This window comes from Chlorocebus sabaeus, chromosome 16 (assembly GCF_047675955.1).
Source record: "Chlorocebus sabaeus isolate Y175 chromosome 16, mChlSab1.0.hap1, whole genome shotgun sequence".
Classification (NCBI taxonomy): domain Eukaryota; kingdom Metazoa; phylum Chordata; class Mammalia; order Primates; family Cercopithecidae; genus Chlorocebus; species Chlorocebus sabaeus.
The window spans coordinates 26,876,540-26,890,920 of NC_132919.1; the positions used below are offsets into that span (position 1 = coordinate 26,876,540).

Sequence of the window (14,381 nt, forward strand, 5' to 3'; positions counted from 1 at the left end):
CTCCCGAGAGCGGGAGAGACAACAAGAAATGGCCCACCCACTCCCGGTGACAGAGAGCCGGAAATGACGTAGCACGTTGACGCAGCAGCGGCGGCGGCGGCGGGGCAGTGCGGTGGGTCCGTACTATCTTTTCCCAGTCTCGGTTCGACGACTCCATTTTTCCTCGGTGGGGGCTTAGCGCACCGGAGGAGTGGCGGACTTCAGGCAAGTAAAGTTCCGACTGGGGAGCGTGTTTTTCGCAGGAGTCAGGTGGGGAACCGGGCTCCTAGGGCCTGGTCCCGTAAGGGAAGAGGCAATGGGGAGCCGTATGTGGGAAGAAGGGGGGGCCTGGCCTTCCCTGCTCTATGGGGGGAAGGGGGAGGAAAGCGCTGCAGTTGCTCAGAGTCTCAAAGCTTTTCCCAGCCCGGTAACACCCGGAACCCGTAAATTGGGTGGCATGTTGAATCAACAGGCTTCCTGGCATCCAGTCCTTCTCTCCGCAGATTTTTAAAACTGGGCCACGCGAAAGGATTGGGGATAGAAGGGACCTGGGGCTTCTGAACCAGGATCAGGTGATCGAGTTGTTTGTTCTGAGGTTATGAATCCTATGGAGCTTTCAGCAGCTCGGTCATCAGGCTAGAGGGCGATGCCAAATTCCAGCTCTTTACATGTTGCTGAATAATACAAATAGAACTTTTTGTAGATAGTTGCATCCTTCATCCCTTTCTAAAGATCGAAGGTGTTGTAGAAGTACCTAAAGCCCGTCCATTCTCCGTAGATTCATTTCCTCAAACGTTTGCCAGAGGCCTATCATGAACATCAAAATGAGTTATTAAGTCAAAACTCCGTCTTCTGGTTTCTGCCTTTCTCCTCAGGCACTCGTTTGAACCAGCTGGAGAAGTTAATTTTCCTGGGTTGTCGCGAGAACTGATACTTATTTCACAGGCCTAAGATCTCTGGAAATACTTCCATGGAAATTCACTGTAATATCAGAAGTAACAAGGGTGTATGAAGCTACATCATTAATGAGCATTAGGGAATGTGAACAATATTGAATTTGATTAATTTCTTCGGAAAAATGTCTGGTTCCACTGTTTATCTGAAAGATACCAGTTAGTAAGTCTTCGGTGTTTTGATTACTGAAGCATGACTGCTCTTCCATCAGCTGTGAATTTAGAGCCCTTTTTCATGAGTAATGTCCCTTTCACCAGTACAAGTACATTTTTATTCAGTTGGCTTGTGTGGCTGCTAGATTGGATTAGCATAGCCTTGCGACTCTAAGAGGTTTTAACTTCATCAGGAGTTTAATTACATCAGAAATTGGTGCAGTCTGGAGAAGCTTAGTGGAATTTTACAGTTCTTCCTCTGAAAGCCTACCTAGAGTGGTGGAAACATGATGTTTGTAGGCAAATACGTTTGCCCTGCTTCTATTTTCTTGATCTTAATAAATGGCACTACCATCAATCCTGCCTATAATCCTTGCCTTCCTTCCTCTCCACTATTTCCCAATAAAATCAGTCACCAAATCCTGTCTCTCCATGAAACTGTTCCCATCAGCATACAAATTATGTTCTGGGTATCCTTGACATCCCTCTCAAACTACCATGCCAATTTTTAAAATTTCCATTCATTGATTTCTACCTGTATCAACTCAGCTTTCTTACCCTTTATTCAATCTTCATTTCATATCAATCTGGCTTCTCTTCTGCCCACTCCTTTTTTTTTTTTTTTTTTTTCTTTTTTTTTTTTTTTGAGACATTGTCTTGCTCTGTTTGCTCTGTTGCCCAGGTTGGAGTGCAGTGGCCGCATCATAGCTCACTGCCACCTGGAACTCCTGAGCTCAAGCAATCCTCCTAAGGTAGCTTCTAGTAGTAATCAAGTGCCACCGCATCTACTTTGCCCACTCCATTGAAGTTGCCCTTATCAAGGTCACCAGTGACTTCTATGTTGCCAAATCCAATGGATACTTTGTTCTCATCTTTCTCTGTCTCTGCAATATTCAAGGTAGTTACTCCTGTCTCCAAACTTTCATCTTGGCTTTATTGACATTTCATTCTTGGATTTTCTCCATTTCTCTGACTGTTCCTTCTGAGTCTCATTTGCTAGCCACCTTTGCTCTCTATCTGATGTCTAAAGGTTGGAGCTGGTCACAGTGGCTCACGCCTGTAATCCCAGCACTTTGGGAAGTCGAGGCGGGCGGATCACTTGAGGTCAGGAGTTCAAGACCAGCCTGGCAAACATGGTAAAACCCCATCTCTACTAAAAATACAAAAACTAGCTGGGCATGGCGACATGCCTGTAATCCCAGCTACTTGGAAGGCTGAGGCAGGAGAATCACTTGAACCCAGGAGGCAGAGGTTTGCAGTGAGCAGAGATTGTGCCACTGCACTCCAGCATGGGCAACAAAACAAGACTCCATCTCAAAATATATGTGTATATATATATGTTGGAATTCTCACAGGAATCCTGGGCCCTCTACATGCTTCCCTTTAGGTGACCCAGCCACATGGCTTTAATTACCACCTGAAAGTTGGCAACTCCAAAGTTTAAATCTCTAGTCCAGCCTTCTCCTCTGTGTTCCAGAATCACACGTCAAAAATGCCTGTTTAATTATCTCCATTTGGATATTTCTTAGGCACCCCAAAGCTAACATAACCAAAAGAAAGTTTTGGTTTTCTTATCATTCCAAACCTTATCCTCCCATTTTACTGAGTGGTACTCCTATCCGCAGGGTTACCGAAGATAGACCTATGAGAATCATCTTTGTTCTTCTCCTTCACTACTCCTGTTTCCCAGTCTTTTAGTAAGTCCTGTCACTTCCACTTCTAGAATGTTTTTGTAGTCTGTCTTCTCTTCTCCATCTTCTCTATATTACTATATTATTATATACTACCACCCTATTCCAAGCCACCACCATCTTTTGCTTGGGCTACCACAACGATATCCTCAGTTTTCCCTGGTTTCCACTCAGATCTTCCTCCAGTTCATTTTACATGTAACAGAATTGGATCAGAGCAGATCATGTCATTTCCCTACTTAAAACTCTCCAGTGACTTTCCACGGCCTTTACGCCCTGCTTGAGGATACCTCTCATAGACTGCTGCCTTCACCATGCTCTGGTGCCATCAGCCTTAGGACATCACCTATTATATACCATATTCTTGCCCACTTTCTCTACTGGAATCTCTCCCCCTGGTTCTACAGGTCATATTCTATTTGTTGACATCTTAGCCTAAGTAAACTCACTTTAGATGAGATGAAAATATGTATTTCCTTCTTAGCTCTTAGCGCAAGGTTTATTTTATTTGTTGCCAGTGTGTCTCCTGGACCAGAATATGGGCATCCTAGGGGCATGGACCTTGTCTTATATGTGCCTGGCATGTGGTAGGCTCTCATTAAATACATATTTATGCCAGGCATGGTGGCTTATGCCTATAATCCCAACACTTTGGGAGGCCGAGGTGGGCGGATCACCTGAGGTCAGGAACTCGAGACCAGGCTGGCCAACATGGTGAAACCCCACCTCTGTTAAAAATACAAAGAAAAAATTAGCTGGACATGGTGGTGGGTACCTGTAATCCCAGCTATTTGGGAGGCCGAGGCAAGAGAATTGCTTGAACCCAGGAGTCAGAGATTGCGGTGAGCCAAGATCACGCCACTACACTCCAGCCTGGGTGATGAAGCGAGACTCTATCTTGAAAATATATATATATATGTATTTGTCCTAGCTACTTGGGAGGCTCAAGTGAGATTATGGCTTAAGACCAGGAGGTGGAGGCTGCAGTGAGATGTGATCACACTGCTGCACTCCAGTCTGGGTGACAGAGCAGGACTCCATCTCAGAAAATAATAAGTGTTTGTTGGATTAGCAAGTAAATTAATTTCAATTCTACGTTTAAAACCCAGCAATGGCTTCCCAGCACCTAGATCCTTATGACTTCTCCTCCAACTCTTATGAACCATTCTTCCTCTCCTGGGCTTTCTCTGTACATGCCACAGTGCACGTGTTGTGCTAGAAGCACACATCTCTGACATCACTCCCCAAACCATCTCCAAAGAAGCCAGCTCCTCTGCTGAACTAATTCCTCCTTACTCTTAAGGTCTTTGTTTAAAGTCACTTCCTTAAAACCAGGTTAGGTTGTCTTATTACAGGATCCCATGCTATCCTTATCATCAGTTCTCTAAAGACCTGTACTTCTAAATCATAGGTCACAAACTAAGGCCTGTGAGCCAATTAAGGTCGCCTCCATTCGTTTACATGTTATGTATGCTTCTATGCTACAGTGGCAGATCTGGCCCTATAGAGAAAAGGAACGGTTTGCCAACCCCTGTGTGCTAGAGCAGGAACTGTGTGTTCCCCAATGTGTGTACCACGAGGTTTAGTAACCGTTAATCTCTCCTTGTGTTGCAGGGGTTCTGAATCTGGTTACATACTTCAGTTGTGCTCTTCTTTGGCCCTTACCCTGTTTCTCTAAAGAAATGTGGAAAGAAAAGAAATACATTTTTTTTTTTTTTTTTTTTTTGAGATGGAGTCTCGCTGTCACCCAGGCTGGAGTGCAGTGGCAGGATCTCGGCTCACTGCAAGCTCTGTCTCCCAGGTTCAAGCGATTCTCCTGCCTCAGCCTCCCAAGTAGCTGGGATTACAGGTGTGCAGCACCATGCCCAGCTAATTTTTGTATTTTTAGTGGAGACAGGTTTCATCATGCTGCCCAGGCTGGTCTCAAGCATCTGACCTCAAGTGATCAGCCCACCTCAGCCTCCCAAAGTGCTGGCATTATAGGTGTGAGCCACCACGCCCGGCCGAATGAATAATATTTTAAAATGAACAAAATTAACTTTTTCTGTATTTTAACATCTTGACTTCATGTAATTAGGTTTTCAGGTTTTTTTTTTAATTACAAAGAGTTCTGAATTCCAGATTTAAAAGGGCTTAAGTAGACCCTAAATACTTATTAAACTTTTAGGTTTCATATCCAAATTGGACATTCACTTATGGATACCTTTGGAATAGTCCTAGTCCCTTGCTCGTAAAATATAGGATACAAGACAATGTGGAATGTCCTGTAGTTTGAACTCCGCCCTAGACTTCTGGGGCTGTTCTCCAGAGCAGCACGCCTAAATGTTTGCTCATGTTGCCTTTTTCCAGACTGTATTCTTAAATCCTCTTTTATTCAAACATCACCTTTTCTCAGATATTTCCCAACCTTCCCATTGCTCTTATAGTCCAGGTATGTAACTTAACATAACCCTAATTGTGCTTTGGTATAACGTTATTAACAAGTTTTTTGAGATAGATTGTGAACTCCACCAGGGTCGGAAGAATATTTTACTCATTTTTATATACCCAAGTCCCAGCACAGAGCTTGACTCTTAAAAAAAAAAAAACCCAGCAAATGTTAATTGAAGCTGCAAAGTGGAAGGAATTAACAGACTAGATCTCTTTTCACTCTGGTCTCCTCTTAATTGCCTCCTACAACTTCTTGTTCAAAGGGAGGGACTGCAGAGGGCCTCCCTTGTGGCAATCTGATCCCAGTTCCATTCCTCTTCCAGCAAATGTCATGGTAACCACCAGCCTCTCCCTTTGAGCCACATCTTGTTCTGCAGCTGTGCTTCTGCCTAGAGAAACCTCTCCCTCCGTCCCCCGACTGCCCTTGTAGACCTATTCCAGTTGCAAATTTAACTTACAATGTAAGTATGGGGAAATTTTTAAGAGCATGAGTGCTAAATACAACATCCAAACTACATCAGGCTCATCATAGATACTGTATATTAATAATAATCATACACAAGTAAATATATTAGTGTCTTTATTCTAGATTAGTTCTTGCTTGTCAGTCTCAGACTGCAGTGCTACTGCAGTCTGCACATCTAGCTCCTGCAAGTTGCAGCAAGTCAGAATTGCTTCTGGCACACCTCTTACAACTGGAAGTCTTGGTATTGAGCTAGATTGGAGGCATTCCCCAGCTATAGCATAGCTTGTGCTTTATTACTAACCTAGGCGATGGGAAGAAAGAGAACACAGCTATCTTTCCAAACTGTGTGCAGCATGGAGCACTAGCTGCCCTTGAGACAGAAAAAAGCTGTTGTTTTCATCAGGTAGGCTGTATGTTTCTCTGTTAAGTAGGCTGAGGGGCATCTGGTCTGCAGGAGCTGGCGTTTAATTTGAAGATGTTGAGGCCTTAAAAGATTGAACGTATGGGTTTGATAGCCTAATTAAAACAAGCTATGTGTGGGGGCTGCTGTACTCATATCTATTTTTAATGGCTCAGTTCAGGGCTGAGGGGGAGCAATGTCAAAATTAAAATTAGAACTCCAGATTTAATTGGCAGAAGTTTAAGACTTTCACTTTCGGCAGTGCTCAAGCTAAATGACCTTAAGGATAGAGATCTTGGGGCATGGGGGATCATCACCCTAACCCCTAGGCTTACTGTACCGCAGCTCTTTAGGGTCTTTACAGTCATTCCTCAACTTTTTGGACTCAGGACCCCTTTATACTCTTAAAACGTATTTAGGACTCCAAAGACATTTTGTTTATGTGAATTACATCCTTTGATATTTACCAGATTCGAAATTAAAACTCAAGACATTTAAAAATATTTATTAATTTATTTTAAAATAGTAAACAATAATACTTTTTACGAATAACAGTAGTTTTTTTTGTTTTGTTTTGTTTTGTTTTGTTTTGTGATGGAGTCTCACTCTGTCACCCAGGCTAGACTCTAGTGGCACCATCTCGGCTCACTGCAACCTCTGCCTTCCGGGTTCAAGCAGTTCTGCTTCAGCCTCCCGAGTAGCTGGGACTACAGGCACCTGCCACCATACCCAGCTAATTTTTCATTTGTAGTAGAGATAGAGTTTCAGCATGTTGGCCAGGCTGGTCTCAAACTCCTGACCTCAGGTGATCGGCCCACCTCCATCTTCCAAAGTGCTGGGGTTATAGGCATGAGCCACAGCACCCAGCCGAATAATAGTAGTTTTTAAAACAAAATATTTTAGTAAGAATGGACTGGGTGTGGTGGCTCACTCCTGTAATCCCAGAACTTTGGGAGGTTGAGGCGGGTGGATCACTTGAGCTCAGGAGTTCGAAACCAGCCTGGCTAACATGGTGAAACTTCGTCTTAAAAAATAAATGAATAGGCTGGGCGTGGTGGCTCACGCCTATAGTCCCAGCATTTTGGGAGGCCAAGGCAGGTGGATCACTTGAGGTCAGGAGTTCGAGACCAGCATGGCCAATATGGCCAAACACCATCTCTACTAAAAATACAAAAATTAGCCAGACGTGGTAGCGAATGCCTGTAGTCCCACCTACTCAGGAGGCTAAGGCAAGAGAATTGCTTGAACCCAGGAGGCCGAGGTTGAAGTGAGCCGGGATCATGCCATTGCACTCCAGCCTGGGTGAGAGAGCAAGACTCTGTCTCAAAATAAGTAAATTAAGTAAGAATGACTTTTTTTGTTTTTTAGTACATTTTTTTTTTTTTTTTTTTTTTTTTTTTTTGAGACAGAGTCTTACTCTGTCGCCCAGGCTGGAGTGCAGTGGCGCCATCTCGGCTCACTGCAAGCTCCGCCTCCCGGGTTCACGCCATTCTCCTGCCTCAGCCTCCTGAGTAGCTGGGACTACAGGCGCCCGCCACCGCGCCTGGCTAATTTTTTGTATTTTTAGTAGAGACAGGGTTTCACCGTGGTCTCGATCTCCTGACCTTGTGATCCGCCCACCTCGGCCTCCCAAAGTGCTGGGATTACAGGCGTGAGCCACCGCGCCCGGCCTCATACAATATTTTAATATCTGCCCTAATAGAATACAGCTGTGTTCTCATATGCTTTTGCATTCAGTCTGTTGTGATAACCACATGTCATATAACCTCTGGAAAAACTCCACTGTACACTCCTGAGAGAACAAAGGGACTGGCCCCTGGACCATGCCCTGAGAACTATTGATAAATGTAGTACTGTCAGCCATGAGGAGTCAGACAGACCTCAGCACTTACAACAGATGATAGTTTTATCACCTTGAACAAATGACTACATCTCTCTGAGTCTGTTTCTTCCGCTGTTGAGAGAGAAGTGTGCTGTAACTCATAGGATAGTGTAGGGATTAATGGAATATTTGTTCCACCTTGATAGGGACATAAAATAGTAGGATATTTGTTAGTGTCTGGCACTTGGTAGGTGTGTAAATAAGCATTATTCCTCAGGGTACTTTTTAAAAAATTGCTTAAAATACCCAAGAGAGACTCGTATTATTTTGGTTGGGTTTTGTGTGTGTGTTGTGAGTTTATTGTCCAGTTCTCTTCCTATGCCTGTTCTGTGTGTCTATTGTAATACATAAAACCATTTTATGGTCTTCTTTTCATATTTCTCCCTCTAGGAGACAGTCAACTCCTTGAAAATGAACAATCCAGCTGGGCGTGGTGGCTCACGCCTGTAATCCCAGCACTTTGGGAGGCCAAGGCGGGCGGATCACCTGAGGTCAGGAGTTCAAGACCCGCCTGACCAACAAGGGGAAACCCCCTCTCTACTAAAAATACAAAATTAGCTGGCATGGTGATGCATGCCTGTCATCCCAGCTACTCAGGAGGCTGAGGCAGGAGAATCGCTTGAACCCAGGAGGTGGAGGTTGCGTTAACTGAGATTGCGCCATTGCACTCCAGCCTGGGCAACAAGAGCAAAACTCCATCTCAAAAAAAAAAAAGAAAGAAAACGAGCAATTCTCTTCAAATCCCCAGCTCTTAGCAGAGTATATGTACATAGTAGGCGTTCAGTTAGGTTTGTGGAAATAGTGGCATCTGAAACCTCAATCGAAAATTGAACATTCCCCCACCCTCCTATATCTTCAGTTTTGTTTTCTTGAGTTTAGTTAATCTCAAGTTCATTGGTTATAGTATTAATTGAGCTCAGTAAGGACAATTTTCAGGAGAATTAGAGCCACAGAACTTAAGGCACCTTCAGGTAGCCATTAGCTACCCTTCTCTCCCCTCCCACTGCCATCTTTAACTGGAAAGAAGGCAGCAATATGAAAATGTAGGCCGGGCGCAGTGGCTCAAGCCTGTAATCCCAGCACTTTGGGAGGCCGAGACGGGCGGATCTCGAGGTCAGGAGATCGAGACCATCCTGACTAACGCGGTGAAACCCCGTCTCTACTAAAAAATACAAAAAAAAAACTGGCCGGGCGCAGTGGCGGGCGCCTGTAGTCCTAGCTACTCGGGAGGCTGAGGCAGGAGAATGGCATAACCCAGCCCTTTTTGGACCCAAATGCTCCCAACCAATACTCATACAAGTCGGCTCAAGTTCATGAAGTGTTTGTGTGTTTAATCTGTTGAAAAGAGATTTTCCTTTTGATTTTGCTAATAAGTATGAATAGTGTATGTAAACATGAAAGCACCTTTTATAAAGTTGGCACTTACTGTTTCCAAGCCTCCTAGGAGCAGATCACATAATCCCACTCTACCACCATATCTCCACTTAATGGTCCCTACATTAGTTTCTTTCCTCATTTGCCCATTCCTGTCTTCAAATGGTAAGTGAGGTAAAACTCTGGGAAAGAGAGATGATACATATACAAGTCTGGTATAATTGCCTTCTTTTTCTTTTTTCTTTCTTTGTCTGTCTTTCTTTCTTTCTTTCTTTCTTTCTTTCTTTCTTTCTTTCTTTCTTTCTTTCTTTCTTTCTTTCTTTTTCTTTCTTTTCTTTCTTTCTTTCTTTCACAGGTTTTGCTCTTATTGCCGAGGCTGGAGTGCAGTGGTGCAGTCTCTGCTTACTGCAACCTCCACCTCTCAGGTTCAAATGATTCTCCTGCCTAAGCTTCCAGAGTAGCTGGGATTACAGGCACCTGCCACCATCGCCGGATAATTTTTGTGTTTTTAGTAGAGATGGAGTTTCACCATGTTGGCCAGCCTGGTCTCGAACTCCTGACCTCAGGTGATCCACCTGCCTTGGCCTCCCTAAGTGCTGAGGTTACAGGAGTGAGCTACCACGCCTGGCCTAGTGGCTTTTTTTTTTTTTTTTTAGACAGAGTCTTGCTCTGTCTCTGGGCTGAAATGCAGTGGTGCAATCTGCAACCTCTGCCTTCTGGGTTCAAGAGATTCTCCTGCCTCAGCCTCCCGAGTAGCCTGGCTTTTGCCTTCTTTTTATTTTATTTATTTGTTTATTTATTTATTTCTGAGACAGAGTCTCGCTCTGTCGCCCAGGCTGGAGTGCAGTGGCGCGATCTTGGCTCACTGCAAGCTCCGCCTCCTGGGTTCACACCATTCTCCTGCCTCAGCCTCCTGAGTGGCTGGGACTACAGGTGCCCACCACTACACCTGGCTAATTTTTTGTGTATATTAGTGAGACAGGGTTTCACTGTGTTAGCCAGGATGGTCTCGATCTCCTGACCTCATGATCTGCCTGCCTTGGCCTCCCAGAGTGCTGGGATTACAGGCGTGAGCCACCGTGCCTGGCCCGCCTTCTTTTTAAAAGTACATACGAGACTGGGTGTGGTGGCTCGTGCCTGTAATCCCAACACCTTGGGAGGCCGAGGTGGGCAGATCACCTGAGGTCAGGAGTTCAAGACTAGCCTGGCCAACATATTGAAACCCCGTCTCTTCTAAAAGTATAAAAATTAGCCGGGCATGGTGGCGCGTGCTTGTAGTCCCAGCTACTTGGGAGGCTAAGGCAGGAGAATCACTGGAACCCAGGAGGCGAAGGTTGCAGTGAATGGAGATTGTGCCACTGTACTCTAGCCTAGGTGAAAGAGTGGGACACCACCTCAAAAAAAAAAAAAAAAGTACATATGAGAGAAGCAATGCTGGGAGGAATGGATAATGGAAGAGTGGGAACCATCTGATTCTTCCTCTCCTCTCCCCAAGTGGGAATGTTGAGTGGGCAAAGCAGTGGCAGGTTGCTAAAAGGCTGTTTGTGGGAAGGTTTAAGAGCCCCCTGTGTAATCACGTGTCCCATTTTTTTATCCTTCTCTCTTTTCTTTCCCTAGTTGTCTTCAGGCAGAGTGAGAAGCTGTAGCAATGTCTGATTTTGTGGAAAGCGAGGCTGAGGAGTCAGAGGAAGAATACAATGATGAAGGCGAGGTGGTACCCCGAGTCACCAAGAAATTTGTGGAAGAGGAAGATGATGGTGAGGAGGCCCCAGCCTCAAGCTTCTCCCCACTATTGCTAAGCTTTGGATAGTTGGATTCTTGCTGATGAAAGGCTCAGGCTCAGCACAGAAGTTATCACACATGAGGTACCAGCTTGAGAACTTTCAGTCATTCTTAGCAGATACTAACTGACCATCTGTCTGTATGCCAGGCATTAGGCCTGGAACTAGAAATATAAAACAACAAAGATCCAGCTATTGTGGAGTTTACTTTAGTGGGGGGGCAGTTGATAATAAACCAATAGATAAGTCCATATGTAATACTTTCTGCTTTTAGACCTAGCATTATTGATATTTATTCACCTAGTTTCCTATTTCTCTGGCCAAGCCCAATCTTTAGAACTGTCAACAGAGTAGAACCACGAAATTACTTGAAAGCGGTAAAGGGACGTACAAGTTTTATGAAAGGAATTATGGCAAAATAAAGGAATATAGCTGCTGAGTTTACAAACTGAGTAAAACAAAGTTATTGGTGGCCATAATAATCTAGTAATGGTTTTGAGAAGTCACAGTGACCAGGAAGATCATCCTGCCCAAAGACAGATGGTTAATGTAGGGGGAAAAAAACATTCTTTCCAGATGCTGCTACTCTTTTTTTTTTTTTTTTTTTTTTTTGAGACGGAGTCTCGCTCTGTTGCCCAGGCTGGAGTGCAGTGGCCGGATCTCTGCTCACTGCAAGCTCCGCCTCCCGGGTTCACGCCATTCTCCTGCCTCAGCCTCCCGAGTAGCTGGGACTACAGGCGCCCGCCACCTCGCCCGGCTAGTTTTTGTATTTTTTTAGTAGAGACGGGGTTTCACCGGGTTAGCCAGGATGGTCTCGATCTCCTGACCTCGTGATCCGCCCGTCTCGGCCTCCCAAAGTGCTGGGATTACAGGCTTGAGCCACCGCGCCCGGCCAGATGCTGCTACTCTTAAGTCAATGGCCATGTTTTGCATCTTTACATGAGGTAGAAGAGTTAACATGGCACCCGGGTCGTTAGGTGCAGAGCAAATGGATAATCGCATTAATCAAGTGGCCCTGAACCGCTAGCCTGTTTTTCAGTCTCCATGCCTCAAACATGCATGTCTTCCAGATGAGGAGGAGGAGGAGGAGAACCTAGATGATCAGGATGAGCAGGGCAACCTGAAAGGCTTTATCAATGACGATGATGATGAAGATGAAGGGGAGGAGGATGAGGGCAGTGACTCTGGTGATTCAGAAGATGATGTTGGCCACAAGAAGAGAAAACGCAGTGAGTAGTCTGTTGTTGGCTCAAGTGAGGCTTGGGTGGAGGTTCCAGCAGAAAAGGGCCTCCCCATCACCATGGGCAACACTTTATTTCTTCAGCCTCTTTTGATGACCGCTTGGAGGATGATGATTTTGACCTCATTGAGGAGAATCTGGGTGTCAAAGTCAAAAGAGGAGTAAGTATCATTCTTTGTCTTTGTCCCTGGGGGTGAAGGAAAAAGTCCTGGAAATTTCAGTGTCTCTGGGTGAGGAGGCACACGCAGGACAGTTTGGAGAACATTAGAGCACGGTGTTCGGTGTCATTGTACTACAGAGCCTAGATTTGCATCCCAAATCTGGGTGCCTGTTAGAGAAAGTCTTGTCCAAGTTTCAAGGACGGGCTTTGAGGCTACAAGAGCATCACTCAGCATGTTCTTTCCCATCTCCCTTGGTCAGAGTAATTGTGGTGGGAAGAAACGAGTGAGACTGGAGATGTGGTATCCATATGCGAGACTCCTCAGATCCTGATAAGGCAGGTTTTCCCACCCCTAGCAAAAGTACCGGCGTGTCAAAAAAATGTCAGATGACGAGGACGATGATGAGGAGGAGTATGGCAAGGAGGAGCATGAAAAAGAAGCTATTGCAGAGGAAATCTTCCAGGATGGGGAAGGGGAAGAGGGGCAGGAGGCCATGGAGGCCCCCATGGCTCCTCCAGAGGAGGAGGAAGAAGATGATGAGGAGTCAGGTACGTTATATTGGGCAGGGAAGCCAGTGTTTGGATGGATGTTGGGATTTCCTGGCCCATGGGAACAGGATGGAAACCATTCTTTAGCTACATCCCTCAGCATTTAACACAAAGAAGTTCCTTTTCAGGAGCTTCCCTTCCCCTGCTCACTGACCACTCACATAGTAGAAACCAAGGCAATTTAGTCCTGGCTCAGTCTCTGACTCTGAGCCCCAACCCCTCCTTTTCTACCCAGATATTGATGACTTCATTGTGGATGATGATGGACAGCCTCTGAAAAAACCTAAGTGGCGGAAAAAGCTTCCTGGATACACAGACGCGTGAGTGGGGTCTGGTACAACGTGGGAATAAAGTGATTGAGTGGGCCTCGTCAGGAAGGAGGAGGTCAGAGGCCTTTGCCAAAAATGGGGCATTCCCAGCTTGCAGCCATTTTGCTTCCCTGCCTCAAATAACCTCTACCAGGCAGTGATTTCAGACTGCTCCTGGAAACCCTAGGAGCTGTCTCTGCACTCTAGGGCTACTGTGGGATTGGAGTAGAGTCCCACACGGGCAAGGCTCCAGCATTCCTCTTCCACCTACAGTTTCATGTTTATTCAATTATATATATTGACATTCTTAATATAATTTTGTTGAAAAAATGCCCGCATCACAATTAACAAATTTGAAAGCTTTTGCTCTAAGGGAATACTGTAATGCCTTAGCAGAAGCTGGGTCCACTGAGCAAGATGTAGACCCGTCTGCTCTGTTGCTATTTGATTACTGTCACTTGAAGGTGCCAAAGATGGGCTTTTTGTTCTTCCATATACAACAATTTGCCCAGAAATATCCCCCAATGGAAGCCTTTCGTCCACAGTGAATATGGTTATTTTGTTTACCTTCCTCCTAACCCTCTCAGTTCCCTTGGGACAAGTAAAGGATCTATGCAAGGGCTGCATTTCTCTCCTCTCACCTGAACCTGAGCCAACTGCCTCTTGCTGCCACCCACAGGGCCCTGCAAGAAGCCCAGGAAATCTTCGGTGTGGACTTCGACTATGATGAATTTGAGAAATACAATGAGTATGATGAGGAACTGGAGGAAGAGTATGAGTATGAGGATGATGAGGCTGAGGGTGAAATCCGAGTGCGCCCCAAGAAGACCGCCAAGAAGCGTGTGAGCCGTAGGAGCATCTTTGAAATGTATGAGCCCAGTGAGCTAGAAAGCAGCCACCTCACAGATCAGGACAATGAAATCCGAGCCACTGACCTGCCTGAGAGGTTCCAGGTAAGAAACCACCAGCCTCTGCTCTTATACCAATCCATATTTACCTTGTAGCCAAGAAATAA

At 45.2% G+C, this 14,381-nt stretch overlaps 1 protein-coding gene across 1 annotated transcript in view; it reads left to right on the plus strand.

Annotated features, from left to right (window-relative positions):
* Positions 1-6: 6 nt before the first annotated feature.
* SUPT6H (SPT6 homolog, histone chaperone and transcription elongation factor) overlaps positions 7-14,381 on the plus strand; it is a 39,555-nt gene continuing 25,180 nt past the window's right edge. Inside the window, exons 1-7 of the mRNA XM_037992716.2 lie at positions 7-204; positions 10,946-11,085; positions 12,180-12,338; positions 12,434-12,510; positions 12,866-13,058; positions 13,294-13,378; positions 14,046-14,319. Of these exons, the coding sequence (XP_037848644.1) occupies positions 10,977-11,085; positions 12,180-12,338; positions 12,434-12,510; positions 12,866-13,058; positions 13,294-13,378; positions 14,046-14,319 (897 nt within the window). The 5' untranslated portion in view covers positions 7-204; positions 10,946-10,976. The remainder of the gene's footprint in view (positions 205-10,945; positions 11,086-12,179; positions 12,339-12,433; positions 12,511-12,865; positions 13,059-13,293; positions 13,379-14,045; positions 14,320-14,381) is intronic.